The sequence below is a fragment of the Clupea harengus genome, chromosome 13, assembly GCF_900700415.2.
Source record: "Clupea harengus chromosome 13, Ch_v2.0.2, whole genome shotgun sequence".
Taxonomy (NCBI): domain Eukaryota; kingdom Metazoa; phylum Chordata; class Actinopteri; order Clupeiformes; family Clupeidae; genus Clupea; species Clupea harengus.
The window spans coordinates 24343976-24361322 of record NC_045164.1 but is presented as its reverse complement, the minus strand read 5'-3'; the positions used below and the strand labels follow the sequence as shown (position 1 = coordinate 24361322).

Genomic DNA, 17347 nt, shown 5'->3' with positions numbered 1-17347 from the left:
GAAACCTAAAAGTTCTATCAGCATAAGCCACAAAACAACAACCACATCACTTTAAAGGAGATATTTTGGAGCAATGTCTTTTATCGTTTATCGTATGGCAAGGAACTGTGTAATAATCGAGATATTGTATAATCTGCCGGTCAGTATCAGAAAATAAATCCCTTCAGGATCCCTTCAAACGTTCATCCAGTCTGGATTTATTTTCCTGTACTGACCGGCGAACTGTACATTATCCCTTACAACACAACACATATTTGAGAACTGTCATGAATTATCGGAGAAAATAATATTGCATTATATAACTGTCAACTGACCTTGGGAACTCTACCTTTTAACTGGCATTCTAAAGAACAATTCATGAATCTGAATATCAGTCATCTTTATAGACTGAAAACCCTTGAGGTAGAAACACTACTTGTTTGTGTATGTCTGTTGTAGCAGATGATTACAAACACATTTTTGCAGTGTCGCTGAACATATTTATTTTTTCTAATGAATGGTTTTACTGCAGATGTCATTACAACAGGGTTTCTTGACATGTATGGTTAATACAGAGGGGCTTTCATCCACATCATACATATGACGACCCCAAAGCAAAATATAGGGGTTTGGTGGTGGGGGAGCAATTTAATGCATCAAGGAGATAGTCAGCAAGAGAAGGGATCTACTTTCTCCGGCGTCCCGTTGGGATGCCTCTCTCTTCAAAGAGGCCTTTCTCTCCTCTATTCAAAGACACGTAATTGCATCATTTTTCAGGGCCTTGCCTCTGTCGTAGGGATAGGCCAGCTCCATTCATCAAACTAATGGAGAAGTAAGTGATTGGAAAATATAGGCCTTGATCGTGTTTTCCTACAACTCCTATCAGACACATGGCTAGCTTTGGATACGCCTCTGGACACCCATACACTGGATGGTACACATCAAGAGATTCATTTGTGTGGACATGCACTGTGTGTGTGTGTGTGTGTGTGTGTGTGTGTGTGTGTGTGTGTGTGTGTGTGTGTGTGTGTGTGTGTGTGTGTGTGTGTGTGTGTGTGTGTGTGTGTGTGTGTGTGTGTGTGTATTATCCACTAAATTGTAATGTTACTGACAAGCATTCTGGAGCCATTTCTTCTCCAAAGAAAATAAAAGCCACTGAGCAGAAGAAGGTTCACTATATTTTCACAAAAGTGAATCATCATTCCATATTCTTTCTGTGTGTGTGTGTGTGTGTGTGTGTGTGTGTGTGTGTGTCTCAGGGATTTTCCTCTGTTTTCATGTGTGTGTGTGGGTTATGGCCTTATAAGCTCTGTAAAGTATCTTGAAATACACTTTTAGTAGAGCCATAGAAATACACACAATTGAACTAAATAGCGTGAAATTAATACAGTGGTGGCATCACATTAGATATGCCTGCATTGGTCTCAATAAGTCTGCATTTTCAGTCAAGGTAACAGCAAGGGACTTCATGGATGTATGTGAATGTGATCCTCTTTGCCAGTTGTACCTTTGTGGAATGTGGCTATAGAAGATTAATCAACAACTTTTATTACAAAGCATAATAGCCTGTCTTTCTCTGGTTTTATATATGTATTATATATGCATGTTAGTCACTTAATTTCCCATTTTCCTTTATGTTTGAATATTATCTTGCTATGGAATAGGTGGCAGCGATGGAAACTTGTGCTGTTATTAGTTGCACAGTCCAACTCAGAGATGAGAGAGAGATTGTGTTGAATTTAACATCATAGGCAAAAAACATCAGAATGATGAGCCTTGGATCTTATATTTTAGTTTTTTTTTGTCATCTTGATTCCTTTGAAACAGTTTTATTAAAGTTTGAGGATCATTTTTTTAGGAGTTGTGAGTGTGTGCACATGTGTTTGTTTGTGCATTACAAGTGCACAGCCAGAGAAGGATGAATTCTCTCTCCCTCTCTCTCTCTCTCTCTCTCTCTATCTCTGAGTTCTCTGAGTTCTCTGAGCTCTTACTCTACAGGATGTGTTTGTTGAGCTCTCCGTGACCGGGTGACTGAAGGTGTAAAACGCATAATGAATTCCGCCTCCTGTCCCTGAAAAAGAGATGGGTATGAAATGATTAAACAATGACAGCGGAAGTGCTGGGGAGGATGTCTCAGTCGGTGTTGTAATCCCGCTCTGGGGGAAAACTGTCACATTTGAATAAGAAGAAACTCTTCTGTAGCTGTTGTCATGTTTTTCTCCAGTCTCCCTGGTCCCTTACATGCACGAGCCTCCCTCCCTTTGGATGTGAGGACACACGGTATAATCCTCTATATTGAAAACACGATAGACACCGTACTTGAATCCTGCAGGGAAGAAGTGGAACGTCAGAGCTGTCGGCTGTAAAAACTTTCATCTCAAACGTGATATGAAAAGCACCTGCAACCATTTTAAATTCTAATAAACATGTAATGCCTGTTAACATCCTGCCCTGTCCTATCCTGTAGACAGACATTCTTGGTGTTTCACTTTTTAACTAGTTGGCATTGCAAACTAACCATAGACCTGCCCACAATCATCCTACTAATTTATTACAGGCCTTTATTCTGACTTTCTAGGACAATTTCCGTTTGGAACTGTGTGTGACAATCTTTGTCACCTTTTGCAGTAAACTGTTGGCTTGAGTGCTAAGGCTGTTGGGTGTTGGGTGTGTGTGTGTGTGTGTGTGTGTGTGTGTGTTGCAAACTGAATTAGGCTGGAGCATTTCAAGTCCTGTCCTTTGCCCTTTCTCATGTCCATAGCCTTTTCTCATGTCTATAGCCTTTTCTCATGTCCATGGTCCTTCCTTAATGCCTTTGTAAGGAGTTTTCATGACTAAGATGGCCGCCCAATTTGTCGGCTTGAATTGCACACGCACAGTACCTCCTGTCCCTTTCATATTGTGCTAAGCGTGTCTGCCTCAGCACTTGGCACTGCGGAGACTAAAATGAACTTAAATCGAGTAAAGCGCAGGCATATTGTCATGAAATTGAGCGTAAAAGTGCCCAGCGGGAGAAAGCTTCACCTCCAGGGTAATCCATTTTCCTCTAATTTCAGAGGCTGCTGTTGACATTTACTTTAATAAACAAGCCAGGCCTCTAATGTAGCAAGTAGCAAAGTGCACCACACACCCCCAAAAAAGAAGATTAAATGGAACATAATTGTTGTAAAGTCCAATTTTAGGGCTCTTTTTGTTCCGGAAAATGTAGACATAAATAAAAAACTACCTATTAACGATAATCATGGGCCCTAGATTGAAAGGGCAACGAGTTGCATGTTGCGTGTTGCATGTGTGTGACGTAAGGATAGTCCTCAAATGGCGGAACATCATAGGGATGATTCGAGAAGAATTGTGTAGAGAAGCAGAATCCCGCAACGAACTCAAACTCTATCTCGATCTCGCAACCTCTGGCATGGGCGTGCTAGCAAGGAGGCTAAAATGCACAGGTGCTAGCGTCTGTCCCTAGCACGTCTCCTAAGGTGTCAGGGAGTAAGGTTTACACACTGGCTACTCCTAAGGTGTCAGTGAGTAAGGTTTACACACTGGCTACTCCTAAGGTGTCAGGGAGTAAGGTTTACACACTGGCTACCCTTTGGTGTCAATCCAACAGACGTCAGTGCCTGTTATGAAAGTATTTCAACTGTTCAATTGTCATTGTCGTCGTGTTGAATTGATAAAAACTCAGCACAGTTCAAACCGCCAAAGTGTAGTCATTGCCGTGGTCTTCACATTATTTAACATATAGGCCTATGCGCCTTATAAACATACATGTAGGCAAGGTACATAAGATATTCGAGAAATTATTTACGTAGAATATAGCGAAAAGGTAATGAAGAGTAGCAATGGATAAGTAATCAAAATAGCTTCGGGCTAGAACCTGCGGTGTGCATCTATTAAATGACGGCCCCATGTTTTAATCCAAAAGCAGATGGAATTTGAAAGGGACAGCTATGCACTATCTGTGTGCATTCTGTGAATTAACATGAAAAGTTAATGATAACTACATGCTGGGTCAAAATATATGTCAGTGTCATTCTCTCAGTCGTTATTAAGGGTTCTCATTAGTCGGGTGATAGTTGCAGCTGTGCAGGTCCTCTCCGTAGCTGCCACCTGCTGAAAATGTGCCATTACATTTATGCAAACTATTTATGGAAATAGTGTGAATTGTAGTTTGGCAGTTTAAGCTCTGAGCTATTTGTCCAATTTGGCCTCTTTGTGTTGGCAAGCACGCTTCAATAGTTTGCCAAACTGCCATGCTAATAAATAGTCAAGGCCTGATCAGCTGCACAATGGCTAGCAATACCATCTCAGGATAAGGCTCTGCTCCAAGAGGCACAGGGTGTGTGTTATTTGTAACAACGAACAGGAGTCCCAAGGCCATTAAGGAGGGCGTTCTGTTGGTCACTTCACCCTGTCCATACTTGCCTAGACCTTTGGATTCCTGCCTGCGTACATCTCCTGCCCACGCAACTCAGTGACAGTGAACTCTTCTAGCCTTTGGTCTCGGGAGAAATGAGACTTACATTCCTGCATAATTTGTTCACACACGTTCACACATCACCTCAGCACAATTAGGGGCTTGTTTTATGGGCCGCGATGATGAATATGGATGTCATGCTTATTCGGCGAACATGTTCAAGATGCTTAAACTGGCAGAGTCGGGAGGTGAAAGAAATCCTCAAAGTGTTCAAATGTTGCCAGTGGTTTTCATTTATTTATTTACCTCTTCTTGGTTAATAGGTTTTATTTTGTTTGGTTAAGATTAGGGGCCCCATGTGGGAGGGAAATTAAAATATTTTCAGCATAACAACCTGAGTTTATTCCTTTTACATCCAACAGCTTTAAGCATGCAGACTCGTCAAATCAAGTGTTAATTCAAATTGACAGAAGAAGAGGGTTTAAGGGGGCACTTTTAACCTGGCATTTGACGGTCACCTTTGACTGGGTCCTTGGTTAATGACTTGCTCTAGTGAGCCAGTCTCTCAGCTCGTCTCCTCTTGAGTCAGGAAGTAGAGCAGAGAGGAGACTCTTGTTCATCCTCCTGTGTGTGTGTGTGTGTGTGTGTGTGTATGTGTGTGTGTGTGTGTGTGTGTGTGTGTGTGTGTGTGTGTGTGTGTGTGTGTGAACGTGTGTGTGTGTGTTCTAGTGAGCCAGTCTCTCTCTCTCTTGAGTCAAAAAGTAGAGCAGAGAGGAGACTCTTGTTCATCCTCCACTGTGCAGGAACACAGGAGCCACCTCCACCTGCTAGCCTACCTGACAAATATTCAAGGGGGAAATATTTGTGTCTAGTAGCAGAAAGTAAAGGTGAAGTATGTGTGTGTGTGTGTGTGTGTGTGTTTGTGTGAGAGAGAGAGTGTGTGTGTGTGTGTGTGTGTGTGTGTGTGTGTGTGTGTGTGTGTGTGTGTATGTGAATACATGCGTGTGTGTGCATAGTAGCTTTCAGCTCCACTTCAGACTACTCAGCATCAGGAGTGGTTGGCCTGGTCTTGACCATCTTCTTCTCCCTCTAATTAGTTTCCATAGCAGTTAGCAGGTTTAAGTGTGATGGTGCCATTGAGTTGCCCTGAGTGAGAGTACCATCCTCTGTATTGAGGGCACCAGATTTTTATGGTCAGGTCGAGGATAAGCCCTTTTCGCCGCTGTTAGTGTTTGTTTTGAAAAAAAATATGTTAACCACTTCTGCATACTTGCTATTTATCATTAAGAGTTGTATGCAATACTCATTAAAAGCATCTGACATTCTTCTTCGCTGTGAGGAAACTCTCATTGATATTTTCTCTGCCATAAACGTCCTGAGGGGAAAGTACATGCACACACTAATTACTAGTCCTGTTTGCTATAAGCATCCTTTACTGTTGTGACATTACTGCCATGAAAAAGCAGCCACTGTCATTAGTATTGTCACGAAGAACTAATAGGTTTTTAGAACCTTACAACTTACATATGATTTCCCTTGCTTAGTCAGATACAATTCCCATCTTTTTTTCTTTTCTTTTTGTTCACAAGCAGCATCATGTCATCCTTTGGTGTCTTCTTGTCCTGGGTGTGGACAGGGATATTGATGACTTTAGCAACCTACCTCTGGCTACAGACAGACACCTATTAGCTCCACTGTGGCTATAAGCTGCAAACACTGCATAATCAGCCTCATCAGCCAGGCCTGGAAACTACTCACATACGTGACTCATGAACAAATGAAACTCATTCATTCAGTGGGCAAAGCTAGAGCTGTAAACAGCATCGAAAGTAAAGAAGTCATGAAATGTCTCATTATAGTTGTAAAAATCCATGATTTTTTTCCACAAATAAGGTCCGAGGCACGTTCATGTAGAAACAATGAAATGAGATTTAGTTTGACACTATTATTGAAGCCTTGGGATGGTGTTCACCCTGCGTTGTAAATATGCAATGAATTATTTAGAAAGCACAAAGAGCGTTGCTCTGGTATTGATTCTCTCTCTGAAACGTTGCATGAAGCCCGTGCGGATGAGCCGGATGGGACGTATCTAATGAAGATAAATGAGGAAAAGGTCAGCGACAGCACCATAGCAACCGGCTACCGTGGGAGATGAGGTAGGGGCTTAGTACAAGGGGGAATATTTCATAAAAAGCCTCATTGTGTTTCTATCTCAAAGTACATGCCAGCCTGGATCAGCTTGGGGGAGATGAAGTACAATAATATAATAATGGAGATATGTATGTGTGTATTTTGCTACATGTGTTTGAACGTGTGTGTGTTTATATACGTATGTGTGTGTGTGTGTGTGTGTGTGTGTGTTTATATATATATGTGTGTGTGTGTGTGTGTGTGTGTGTGTGTGTTAATATGTGTGTGTGTGTGTGTGTGTGTGTGTGTGTGTGTGTGTGTGTGTGTGTGTGTGTGTGTGTGTTTGTGTGTGTGTATTTCTTCATATGTGGCCTTTTTGATCTTTTGCCTATATTGGCCTCTATACATTGATATCATGTTAAAAGTTTCCTGATAATGTTTGATTTTGGGCCTTTACTAAACAAAATCTCTGGATACAGAAAAGGCATATTGAACCCAGTAGTGCTCCAGACTTACTTTATGGTCTTTGTGAACAAAATGGACAGTTGAAAACAAATCTTTCCAAAAACAGTCGGTAACAAATCTTTGCAACTCCCCATTTTTCCTTTACTAAGAAAGTAGTAAATCTCAGAAAGCTTAAGAATTTCATCAGGTGAATTTTTTTTTGACATGCCATAATCATTATGTGTGTGACTACCACCCAAAGACATGAAACGTCTCTGCAATATCTGTGTGACTACCACACAAAGACATGAAACATCTCTGTACCCACTCAAAAGAGTTTGCCTTCTTTGATTGCGTAACCCTTTACATCTCTGCCCAATGTATTAGCATTTGATTGCTGGCAATTCCACTGACAGAGTAATGATGGTGTTCACCCAAGCCCAGCCCTCTTCCCGCCTGCTCGGAGCACGCTCTTAGCCATAAGAGCGCTGTAAAGCCGTAACCGTAGCAACAGGTTATCTAACTAAACAAGGTCCCACTGAAAAATTCAATTCACAGAGCACGAAAGAAGAGATCTAGGGGCAGATGTGCGTACGTTAGAGAGCAGACTGCAAACAGCGGCTTGGCCAGTCTGCAGAAAACGCACGCTGTGTCTTTTCATTTCGCATTGAATGTACTAAACCTGTGGGTGATCGCATAATCAACACGTGTGTCTGCCTTCTAACTGTAATTTGCGGCACCAGCAAAAGAACAGAATCATTCAGTCACGGGCGCAGTTGAATGGAATCATGGAACCATCAGCCAACATTAAAAAGGAATCCAAAGTTTAGCAATCAGAAAATAGACAATGCTAACAAGATGTCATTCAACAGAGAGATAATACAGGACAGGAATTATACACCACTAAAAAATAAATAAATACTCTGGCTATTTGTGCAGCGATAAGATACAAACTCAATAGTGTTGCAGGCATCTACAAGTAGGGAAGTGGATGAAGTGAAAAAGACAAAGATGGCAAAAAAGCCAAACAAAAGTAAATGTTGCTTTTAGCATATGAGGTACAAATGAGCACAACTGCTGCTCAACACACTGCTTCCATTGTTTGTCCTATTCACACATCTAACACAAACTCTGTGACATCTGGCCCCTAGTATCCTTGCATTTTATGTTGTATGTGTGTGTGTATGTGTATTTTTACAATTCCAAGCTTTCACTTGGTGGCATAGTTTTTATTTCTCTCTTTCTCCAAAGTTTTACCTGTGGATCATCGCTTCTATTAATTGATAACGTGTTCCAAAAACAAAGCATTTCATCTGACAGGTTACGGGTGAACAGTTGACTCAAAACCTGTCCAAGGTGGCCTACTTTCTGATAAATCATGGGATTCTAATCAAAGAAATCCAGAGCTTCGCTCAAGCGTTGGCTTGAGGGAATCAATTCTCATTTGTTGTGAACATGATTGCCTGTTGCTTGTATTGACAGAAAGCAAAACAAATACAGGTTGAATGATTCTGAGCATGTCCTCAACGGAGAGGGGTGTTTTCAACTCCACGTTTTAAAGAGTGTGTACTCTTCTGAAACTGAAATAACTGAAAAACAAATACAAAAAGAAAACAGAGATGTGAGTTAGATGTCAGGACATGAACTCTAAACTAGTTCTGTTCCATCATTTATATCACTATGGAATATCTCACAAAACCCACGATAAAAATCCAACACAGATTGAGTCTAACTTGCATGTCTAACAGATGTAGTTGAAGAACGTTTTTGCCAATCTTATGCAGCATTCAGTGAAATGTGTGTGAAATTTTTTGCGTACTTTGCCTTTAATGTATTTCATTTTCTCATTGCGTGTGTGTAGTCCGCACATCAAGAAGGGCTCTTGGCAATTACTTACTTCAGTAATGTAGTGACTTCAAATTCATTCAATTGAGGTTATAGATAGATCTAATATAGATCCTTTTCCCTCAGTGTAGTCTCTTTACCAGTATTCTCTCCCACTCCCACTCCCACTCCCACTCTTCTTCTCCCATCTCTCTGTGAGCCTGCCATGCCTGAGGCTCGCTGCCTTTCTGATTTGGAATACAGAAGAAGAAGAAGAAGAGAAACTGCAGCTGCACTGATATCATCAATTCACCCTTTTGTTGCATTGTGCTATCTTGCATACCGGCGACTTTTTCTTTTTTTTTGCACAGCTGAAATTATATTGCATTGTGGCATCTGGGCTTGCATCAGCTTTCCCCCTTTGCTTTAAAAAGAAAGAGAATGGAGACGAAAGAGTCGACATGAAATGGGAAAAGAAAGAAAAAGAGAGGAATGACACAAAGCGCAGTGTGAATGACTGCTCGTACTTAGTGCTCATACTTTGACACGTCAGCGGTTTAGTTTCCCTCTAGTTCTGTTTGACGGCAGCAGAATTGGTGCTGTGCAGATCTATCTGCTGTGCAGCCTCTGAAATACACTAACCTTTACCAGTACCCATTCAACTATCCTGGCATTATTACATCAAATAACAGCATTATTATATCTTTAAAGGGCAAACAGAGAATGCTTTACTTGACCAAGCCATGGTATGTCAGAAAGCCACTCTTTTCCCACAATGTGGTGTAACCATTGCCATTGCTGAAAATGAGTAGTGTGCAACAACCCTAAAAAAAACTGCAAACCCAGAAATGCAGCATATCATTTTGCAGGCCCATGTCTCTTCTACATCTGTGGAAATCATCCACTGGTGTGAGTATTATCAGTTTTTTCACAACTTGGTATTTAATAGGTGTGTGAGAAATGTAAAAAAAAATCAAGGAAATGAATTTGTCTTATTTCTTCAAAAGTGAAAAGCCAGCAGCTCTGGCGCATGCAATGGGCAGCGCCCGGTTTACAGTGGGCAGCGCCCGGTTTACAGCGGCAGAGGTGCACATAAACACAGTCTGATGAGCTTGAATGAGCAGGCACTAGCCTGAACGCATCAAGGATGGATGCAAGTTTTCAAAACATTATTAAAAATTCACTGCTCTGCTGTGTGACTTGATTGCATTTTCAGATCAGTTACTCAGCCAGGAAAAATCAGGAAGAGAAATCATAACACTGACTGAAGCTCAGATATAATTGCCCACCCAGAGAGACATTGGTCCTTCATTAACTATCATCTTGTGAGGCCTCTTTTGAGGAAGTTTTCAGGTTGGAGGCTAGGTAGACCTTCTTCACACTTGGAGGATTTATTCTCTCGCAAATACATTTTATGTCCAAATTTCCATTTTGTCACTTCATAATGCATCCTCCAGAGGATTTCTGCGGTCTCAAAAGTTCCCAACTTACTGTAATTGTTAGAATGAGTAACTGTGTTCAAAGTATTGTGCAGATACGCATTCCTATCAGTATTAAAACCAAAAAACCTAAAAACCAATACAGCTAGCTTCATCAAACAGTGGCCAAATAGGCACTGGTTGTTTTCAAAGTGCAATGTACTTACAATGACCCACTGGATTTCTCTGGAGTGAGCTGTTACCTTCTGTCCTTGGAGCTAGTTGACAATTAGCTCCTAGCCCATTCAAGCAGGCCTACACAGAAATGTAAATAACTCTAGTCCCTGCACAATATGTGCTTCATCATTTTAAAATGAGGCCGCTGAGGTTTTCCTGGGTTGTTTTAGGAGGTCATGCACATAGCAGAGAAAACAATCAGAGACATGATAACCTATGAGTGTGGTAGTCTCCTATGATATGTAGTATATTTTTCCAAGAACTCTTTGACTTCACTCCACAAGAGTGTGTCAAACTTTTTCATATGTTTATCACTGAAGTATAACACCAAAACAGCAACCATTAACTTAGCGAACCAAAGACCAGAAACATGGAGGTGTGTTTACATATTTCCTTTTTTCCCAGAATATACTGTGTCATTCAGCCATGCAAGGTTGAACATACTTGTGCAAATCAGTTTTGCATTGATTTACGTGTGTTCACTGTTGTGTGAAGTGCAACACTCACGCTGGCTAGCATTATCATTTCAGAATAAACAAATAAAGTGAGTTGCACTATGTATTTTCTTCCGTCTTTCCTGGACAATTGTGTTGCCCAGATTTCCGGTGTGGCAGTGAGGCAGTCCACCCCTGTCTATTGAAGCACAGAAGCTCAGGTGATTAGCGTACTGAGCCGGCATCTTGGTGGCTTCATTAAGCCCCCACTGCCTCACGTCCCGGCAGGGCCTCCCGGTGACCTGGTGCCAACTCGCCTCGCGCGGCTGCCCTGAATCGCCCGGCACTGCTGTGCACCGGGTCACTAACTCTCCAGCTGGTCGGGCAGCAGCGCTCTCCACCGATGCTAATCGGCCATTCATTTCCAATGAGGTCGGCTGTCTCGTGGCATATGTGCGTGTCTTATTTTTTAAATTTTTGTTCCATCCGAGCGGGAATGAGCGACAGAGCTCCTCAAGCGTGGCGACAAATGGAGAATGTTGCTACCAATGCTCAGCTTTATGCTGAGCCAAGCGGGGTCGGGAGAAGCAGGGGCATGAAATTCAAATCATGGATCTCTCAAGGTTAGACCATCCATTAGCTGGGCGGCCGAGGCCTGGTAAAGGGGGGGGGGGTTGGTGGAAGGGCGAACTTCACGCCATAACTGATGAGCGTGCCGGAACACTGGAGAAACACAGATGTTAATATTATTTTGGAGTTGAGTGGGTGGTGAGGACGCCATGGTGTGATCCATCTCCCAGAATTCACTGAGAGGATCATTTGAGAGCTAATGGCTCCGATGCAGCAAAGACAAGTTAGAATAACTATGATGGATATTTCATGCGAGTACACATAGCTAAGGACTGTGCTGACATATAGGCTTTAAGGCAAGATAAAAAGGATTTCAGAGACAGTAAACGCAGCGATGCCATTACTGAGATGCTCTAAAAGCACACGGCCTGTCTGACCACAGCAGTCATGAAAACATACACATGTTTGCATCATAAGGATACAGCATGCGTTCTGAGCTGTCTGTTTTCATGTATAGAACCCTAACATTTTCTCTCCCCTTTTGTTTTCTTTTTCTCTCTCTCTCTCTCCCTCTCTCCCTCTCTCACTCTGTGTAGGCGGTTGAAACCAATTTGGCCTCCAAGGACAGTCACTGGGTGTATGCCAACGAGGTGAGTCCAGTCATGGTTTTTGTGGTTGCTGTGGTTGTTGTTGCTCTATGTAAATATATCCAATTTACCCCAACAGAGCTTTCTGTGTGCAGAAATGTATCATAGCAAAGCTATCAGCATGTAATTGGGTTCCCACAGTCCTCGTACACAGAAGAAATCCTCACTGTTTTCTTTCTTATTATATACATTTCCATACAGTGGTTCCTATGGGCAATTACTCTCCCTCTGTGAAGCAAAGATTATTGGTTCTTGCACAGGGTAGCAGTTTTGAACTGTAGAATTGTTCCCTGCTTCCCTCCAGACCTTTCACACTACCAGCACACTCCTCTCTTGGCCTGGGCGGGCCGTTTCCTGAGCACTATAAAGGAGGAGGATTTGAAGTGATTTTCGAGTTAACGGCTCTAGTTGTGCCAAGTATTTGCCAGTTGATTCCACATGGCTGCAAACTGGCCACTGGAAATGGGTTTGAACCGAGTGTCCCTTCGTTTGAAAACCTTCACATATTTTCAAGCGCACGTAGCAGGAACGTTCGTGCTTCTTTGAACACAGCTCACTGTGTATCTCCCAAACATGTACAGCTCACCAGTACTTCTGCTCATGCTCAGCAGTGCATGGCTGTGTGGTTATGGATGCAAACGAAAACACTCAAACACACACAGACACACACAGACACACACACACACACACACACACACACACACACACGCATATATATCTATATATATATATATATATGCTCATACAAAGATGACAATAGTGTCCATGCTTGCATGCTGCACATAACTAAATCAGGCTATAAACACTATATAGAATAAATCAGGCTATAAACACAAGTCCATGAATGTGTGCAAAGGTACAGATACAGACACAAAATGCAGATGAAGGGAGCGTGTTTGTGTGCATTTGTGTGTGTGGGTGTGAGTGAGAGAAACAATATTACTGCAGTGGTGTCTATCTCACAGCCTCATGCAGGGAACCTAATGGTGATAGAAATGCATCTCTCTTGTGGTCCCTCGCAGTTTTCTGAGATTGCTGTCCAAGTTATGTTGACTGCCTACAGTGCATGATGCTCATCTGCTCTTCCTTCTTGTGTGTGTGTCTTTTGTCTTGTTTGTGTGTGTATTTGTGTGCGTGTGTGTGTGTGTGTCTGTGTCTGTGTGTGTGTGTGTGTGTATGCATGCGTGTGTGGATGTACGCTGACACGGAGGAACTTTTAAGTCTCGCTAGTCCCCGTGGTGTTCTTTTCTTCCTTTTATTTGTTCTCTGATTTGCATCCTTTTGAGCACCTTGTTCTGGCAGACTGTGAGTGGCACCGCCGAGATGGCTTTGAAGGTGCTTCCCTGGCTGACAGGGAGGAGAGGAGAGCCAGAGGATCAGTGTTTGGAGTGCGGGGGAAAAAAGGAGAATTTGTGTGATGTGTGGACTGACTACCCCGTTCGCACAGTCTGATCTCTCCATTTCATTTTTTTGAGTGTGTGTGTGTGTGTGTGATTTTGGAGAGTGACCCAGCAGGGAAGCGGCAGTAGCACTGGGGATTACATAAAGTCTATGCTAATTGCCCCTAACCTTGCCATCCTCTGTACTCTCAGATTTCAAAGCCCTGCACAGAAAACACAGAAAGACACGAACAAGTGCTCTCTGTCTCATTCTCTCTCTCTCTCTCTCTCTCTCTCTCCTCTCTCTCTCTCCTCTCTCTCTTCTTCTTTTTCTTTCTCTTTCTCTGTCTCTCTCCTTCTCTATCTCTCTCCTTCTCTTTCTTTCTCTTTCTCTGTCTCTCTCTCTCTCCTTCTCCCTCTCTCTCTCTCTCTCTCTCTCTCTCTCTCTCTCTGTCACACACACACACACACACACACACACACACACACACACACACACACACACACTCCTGCATCATATGCTCCCAGAAACAGAATCCCACTGGCCTGCGAGAGTGTCAGCTCAGTTCGGCTTCCCGTCCTGCTGAGTCAAAATGTCAGCGAGAGTGTCAGCCTTGAACGCTTTAGATCCATGATCTGACGTAGGTCCGCTGTCTCCAAGCACAGGAGAAATATTCCTACAGAGCTACATCCCTGATGACGCTTGGAGTGATGTCCTAATCTTGTAGAGTGACACCTTCTTTTACAACTCACAAGACATTTTCTTGAGACATAAGATGACAGACTACAGCGACTCCTCAAGATACATTTTAACAGCTTGGCAAGAAGTTCACTGCGTACTGGCCCTATTTATCAAGTTTTAGCATACTGCCAGGGCCTCCATTCTTACAACTGCAGCCTGTAGTCTTAGCACGTTCCCTTTTGGCATAATGCCTTTCCTTTCCCTAAGATGTGATGGGTATTGACTGACCCAGTTATAACTAGGCATTGTGGCTGATGAAAAGGTCTGTGCTTTGATCTGGCTCAATGAGAGCAGGTGATGACTGGACTAAAAGTTCACTCAAAAGTTCAAAAAGGGTAAAAGCTTTTGTCTCTCTTTATTTCTCTCTCTCTCTCTTTTTTTTTCTCTCTCTCTCTCTCTCTCTCTCTCTCTTGATCTCTCTTCCTGTCCTTCTCACTTTGTCACTGACACACACACACAACCATACACACATAAAGTCACACAGGCACAAAGACATGTACATAAACTCACACACAAACAGACACACACACACACACACACGCAGGCATCCATACACACACATGCATACTTCCTTGTATGCCTGGTATACAGAATAGGACACACACACACACACTGTTGACACCATTACCGATAGTGATAGTATCTCTCAGGGGAAGTAACCCTTGAAGTGGGTCTTAACCGTTAATTAAATCCCCCCTCTGATTACCACTGGGCTCCTTTTGCCCCATTAATTACATCTTGGGTGAGATTAATAACATTGACAGAAGGGCGAATGACAGATAATTTATCTGTCAACTAAAGCTGATTTGATTAATGTATTTGGGAGACGCCTGTCATTGAAACATCCCGTGTCACTCGTACACAGTCACCATACTCACAGAGGAGATACAGGATCTAACTCTAGTCTTCTCCATGGCTCTGGTAACCGGTTACATGTGTTTTATCTAACTCTAGTCTTCTCCATGGCAACAGGTTACATGTGTTTTATCTAACTCTAGTCTTCTCCATGCTAACAGGTTACATGTGTTTTATCGGCGTCTCAGAGAATGCACAAGTCACAGAGAAGCATGCTAATGTGCTAATGTGCTAATGGGTTGTGTGTTGTGTGAAAACCTCCAGTTAGCAGTGATATTGCTTTTCACAGAGCAGGGCCACTGATCTTTGCTGCGCTGTTGTGTCTCTCACGTCAAAGTTCAAGTCATGTTTTGCTCGGGCGGATGCTGTCTTCGAGGGTTCAGACCTTTCCGTGTTCATTGATCCAGTGGCATTCGCCTGTGGCCTTTAAGCACCATCGATATCTCACAATTCAGTCATGACGGACTTCATCAATAGTGTATCATCTTACTATTCATTGCTTCAAAGAGTGCTACAAGCAAGCAGTCAAGAGCATTCAACACAGGAGGTGTAGAGCAAGCAATAGTGCCCCAGGCATTAGTGAAACCGCAGCCTTGCCGTCTCTGTTTAAGCAATGACTCATTGTCAGTATGTGACAGCTTATGAATGAGTCACTGGATACAGTTGAGCAGAAGTCACCGAAAGCTGAGACTTCAAAACAAACACAAACATTATGGCACTCCCAGACACCAGAGAACACTTCCGTCAGACACTGTTCTGTAATTGTTACTTAATAGCTGGTAATGATGGGAAATTATGTTGCTCATGGTGATATTAACTTAGTGACGTCTGATTCTACTGCTAGTGCTCTGACGGTGTAGGGAAGTGAGTGTGGACCCCCCCCCCCACACACACACACACACACACACAGATGCACGTTTTGTAAATATGCAAAGGAAAGGAATTTGACACTTGAAGAATGCTCAGTTTGAGAGCTTAAGGAACAGTATACACATGGAAAAGAATACACTGAATCCCCCAAAGTGTTTTTTTGTGAACAAGAGTCGGTGAGAAAGAGAGAAACTAAGATAGTGAGAGAGCGAGATACTTCTTGCCATGATTGTGTATGGTCCAGTGTGTTTGTGTTGCCCCTGTGAGATGTGTGTGTTGCCCCTTTGAGATGTGTGTGTTGCCCTGAGCTGAGGCGTAGCCGGGCTCCAGAGGACTGACCCATCACGCTCACTCTCAGCGTCTCATCGATCCTCATTCAGTCTGGATGTGGTCTGTGTGCCCCTTGTCCTCCCAACTCCCACACCACACGGATGACTTGTGTACTTACACACACTCCCACACCACACGGATGACTTGTGTACTTACACACACACCCACACCACACGGATGACTTGTGTACTTACACACACTCCCACTCCACACGGATGACTTGTGTACTTACACACACTCCCACTCCACACGGATGACTTGTGTACTTACACACACTCCCACTCCACACGGATGACTTGTGTACTTACACACACTCCCACACCACACGGATGACTTGTGTACGTACACACACTCCCACACCACACTGATCACTTGTGTACTTACACACACACACCACACGGATGACTTGTGTACTTACACACACTCCCACACCACACGGATGACTTGTATACTTACACACACACTACACGGATGACTTGTGTACTTACACACACTCCCACACCACACGGATGACTTGTGTACTTACACACACTCCACACGGATGACTTGTGTACTTACACACACTCCCACACCACACGGATGACTTGTGTACCTACACACACTCCCACACCACACGGATGACTTGTGTACTTACACACACTCCACACGGATGACTTGTGTACTTACACACACTCCCACACCACACGGATGACTTGTGTACCTACACACACTCCACACGGATGACCTGTGTACTTACACACATTCTTACTGACCAGGGCTGGGCATTCTGCCCTGCAAGCTGCCAGTTCCTGTGGTAAAACATCTTTGTCACATAAAACCAGTCATAAAATGCACCCACCATCACTGCAGCTTCCCTATTAAACCCCACCTGTAGTAGTCACACATTTCAGAGCCCTGTGATCAGGCACGAGCACACGTCCTCAACGCTCCCAGCCTTACGTGTGGACATAATAACATCACATGTTTGACATGGCATATTCACATGCTCATATTCCCGGCACCTTCATTTCACAGGAGGTGAGCGACGCGGAGATGATGGAGCTGGTCCACAGCGCCCTGGGCAGGATGACC

The 17347-nt window shown here is 43.1% G+C and overlaps 1 protein-coding gene across 2 annotated transcripts in view; it reads left to right on the top strand.

Annotated features, from left to right (window-relative positions):
- grid1a (glutamate receptor, ionotropic, delta 1a) overlaps positions 1-17347 on the top strand; it is a 100666-nt gene that overhangs the window by 39055 nt on the left and 44264 nt on the right. For both annotated transcript variants that reach the window (XM_031578514.2, XM_031578512.2), the window contains exons 3-4: positions 12050-12103; positions 17291-17347. The exon at positions 17291-17347 is cut by the window's right edge and continues 117 nt beyond it. In XM_031578514.2, coding sequence (XP_031434374.1) covers positions 12050-12103; positions 17291-17347 — 111 coding nt within the window. The remainder of the gene's footprint in view (positions 1-12049; positions 12104-17290) is intronic.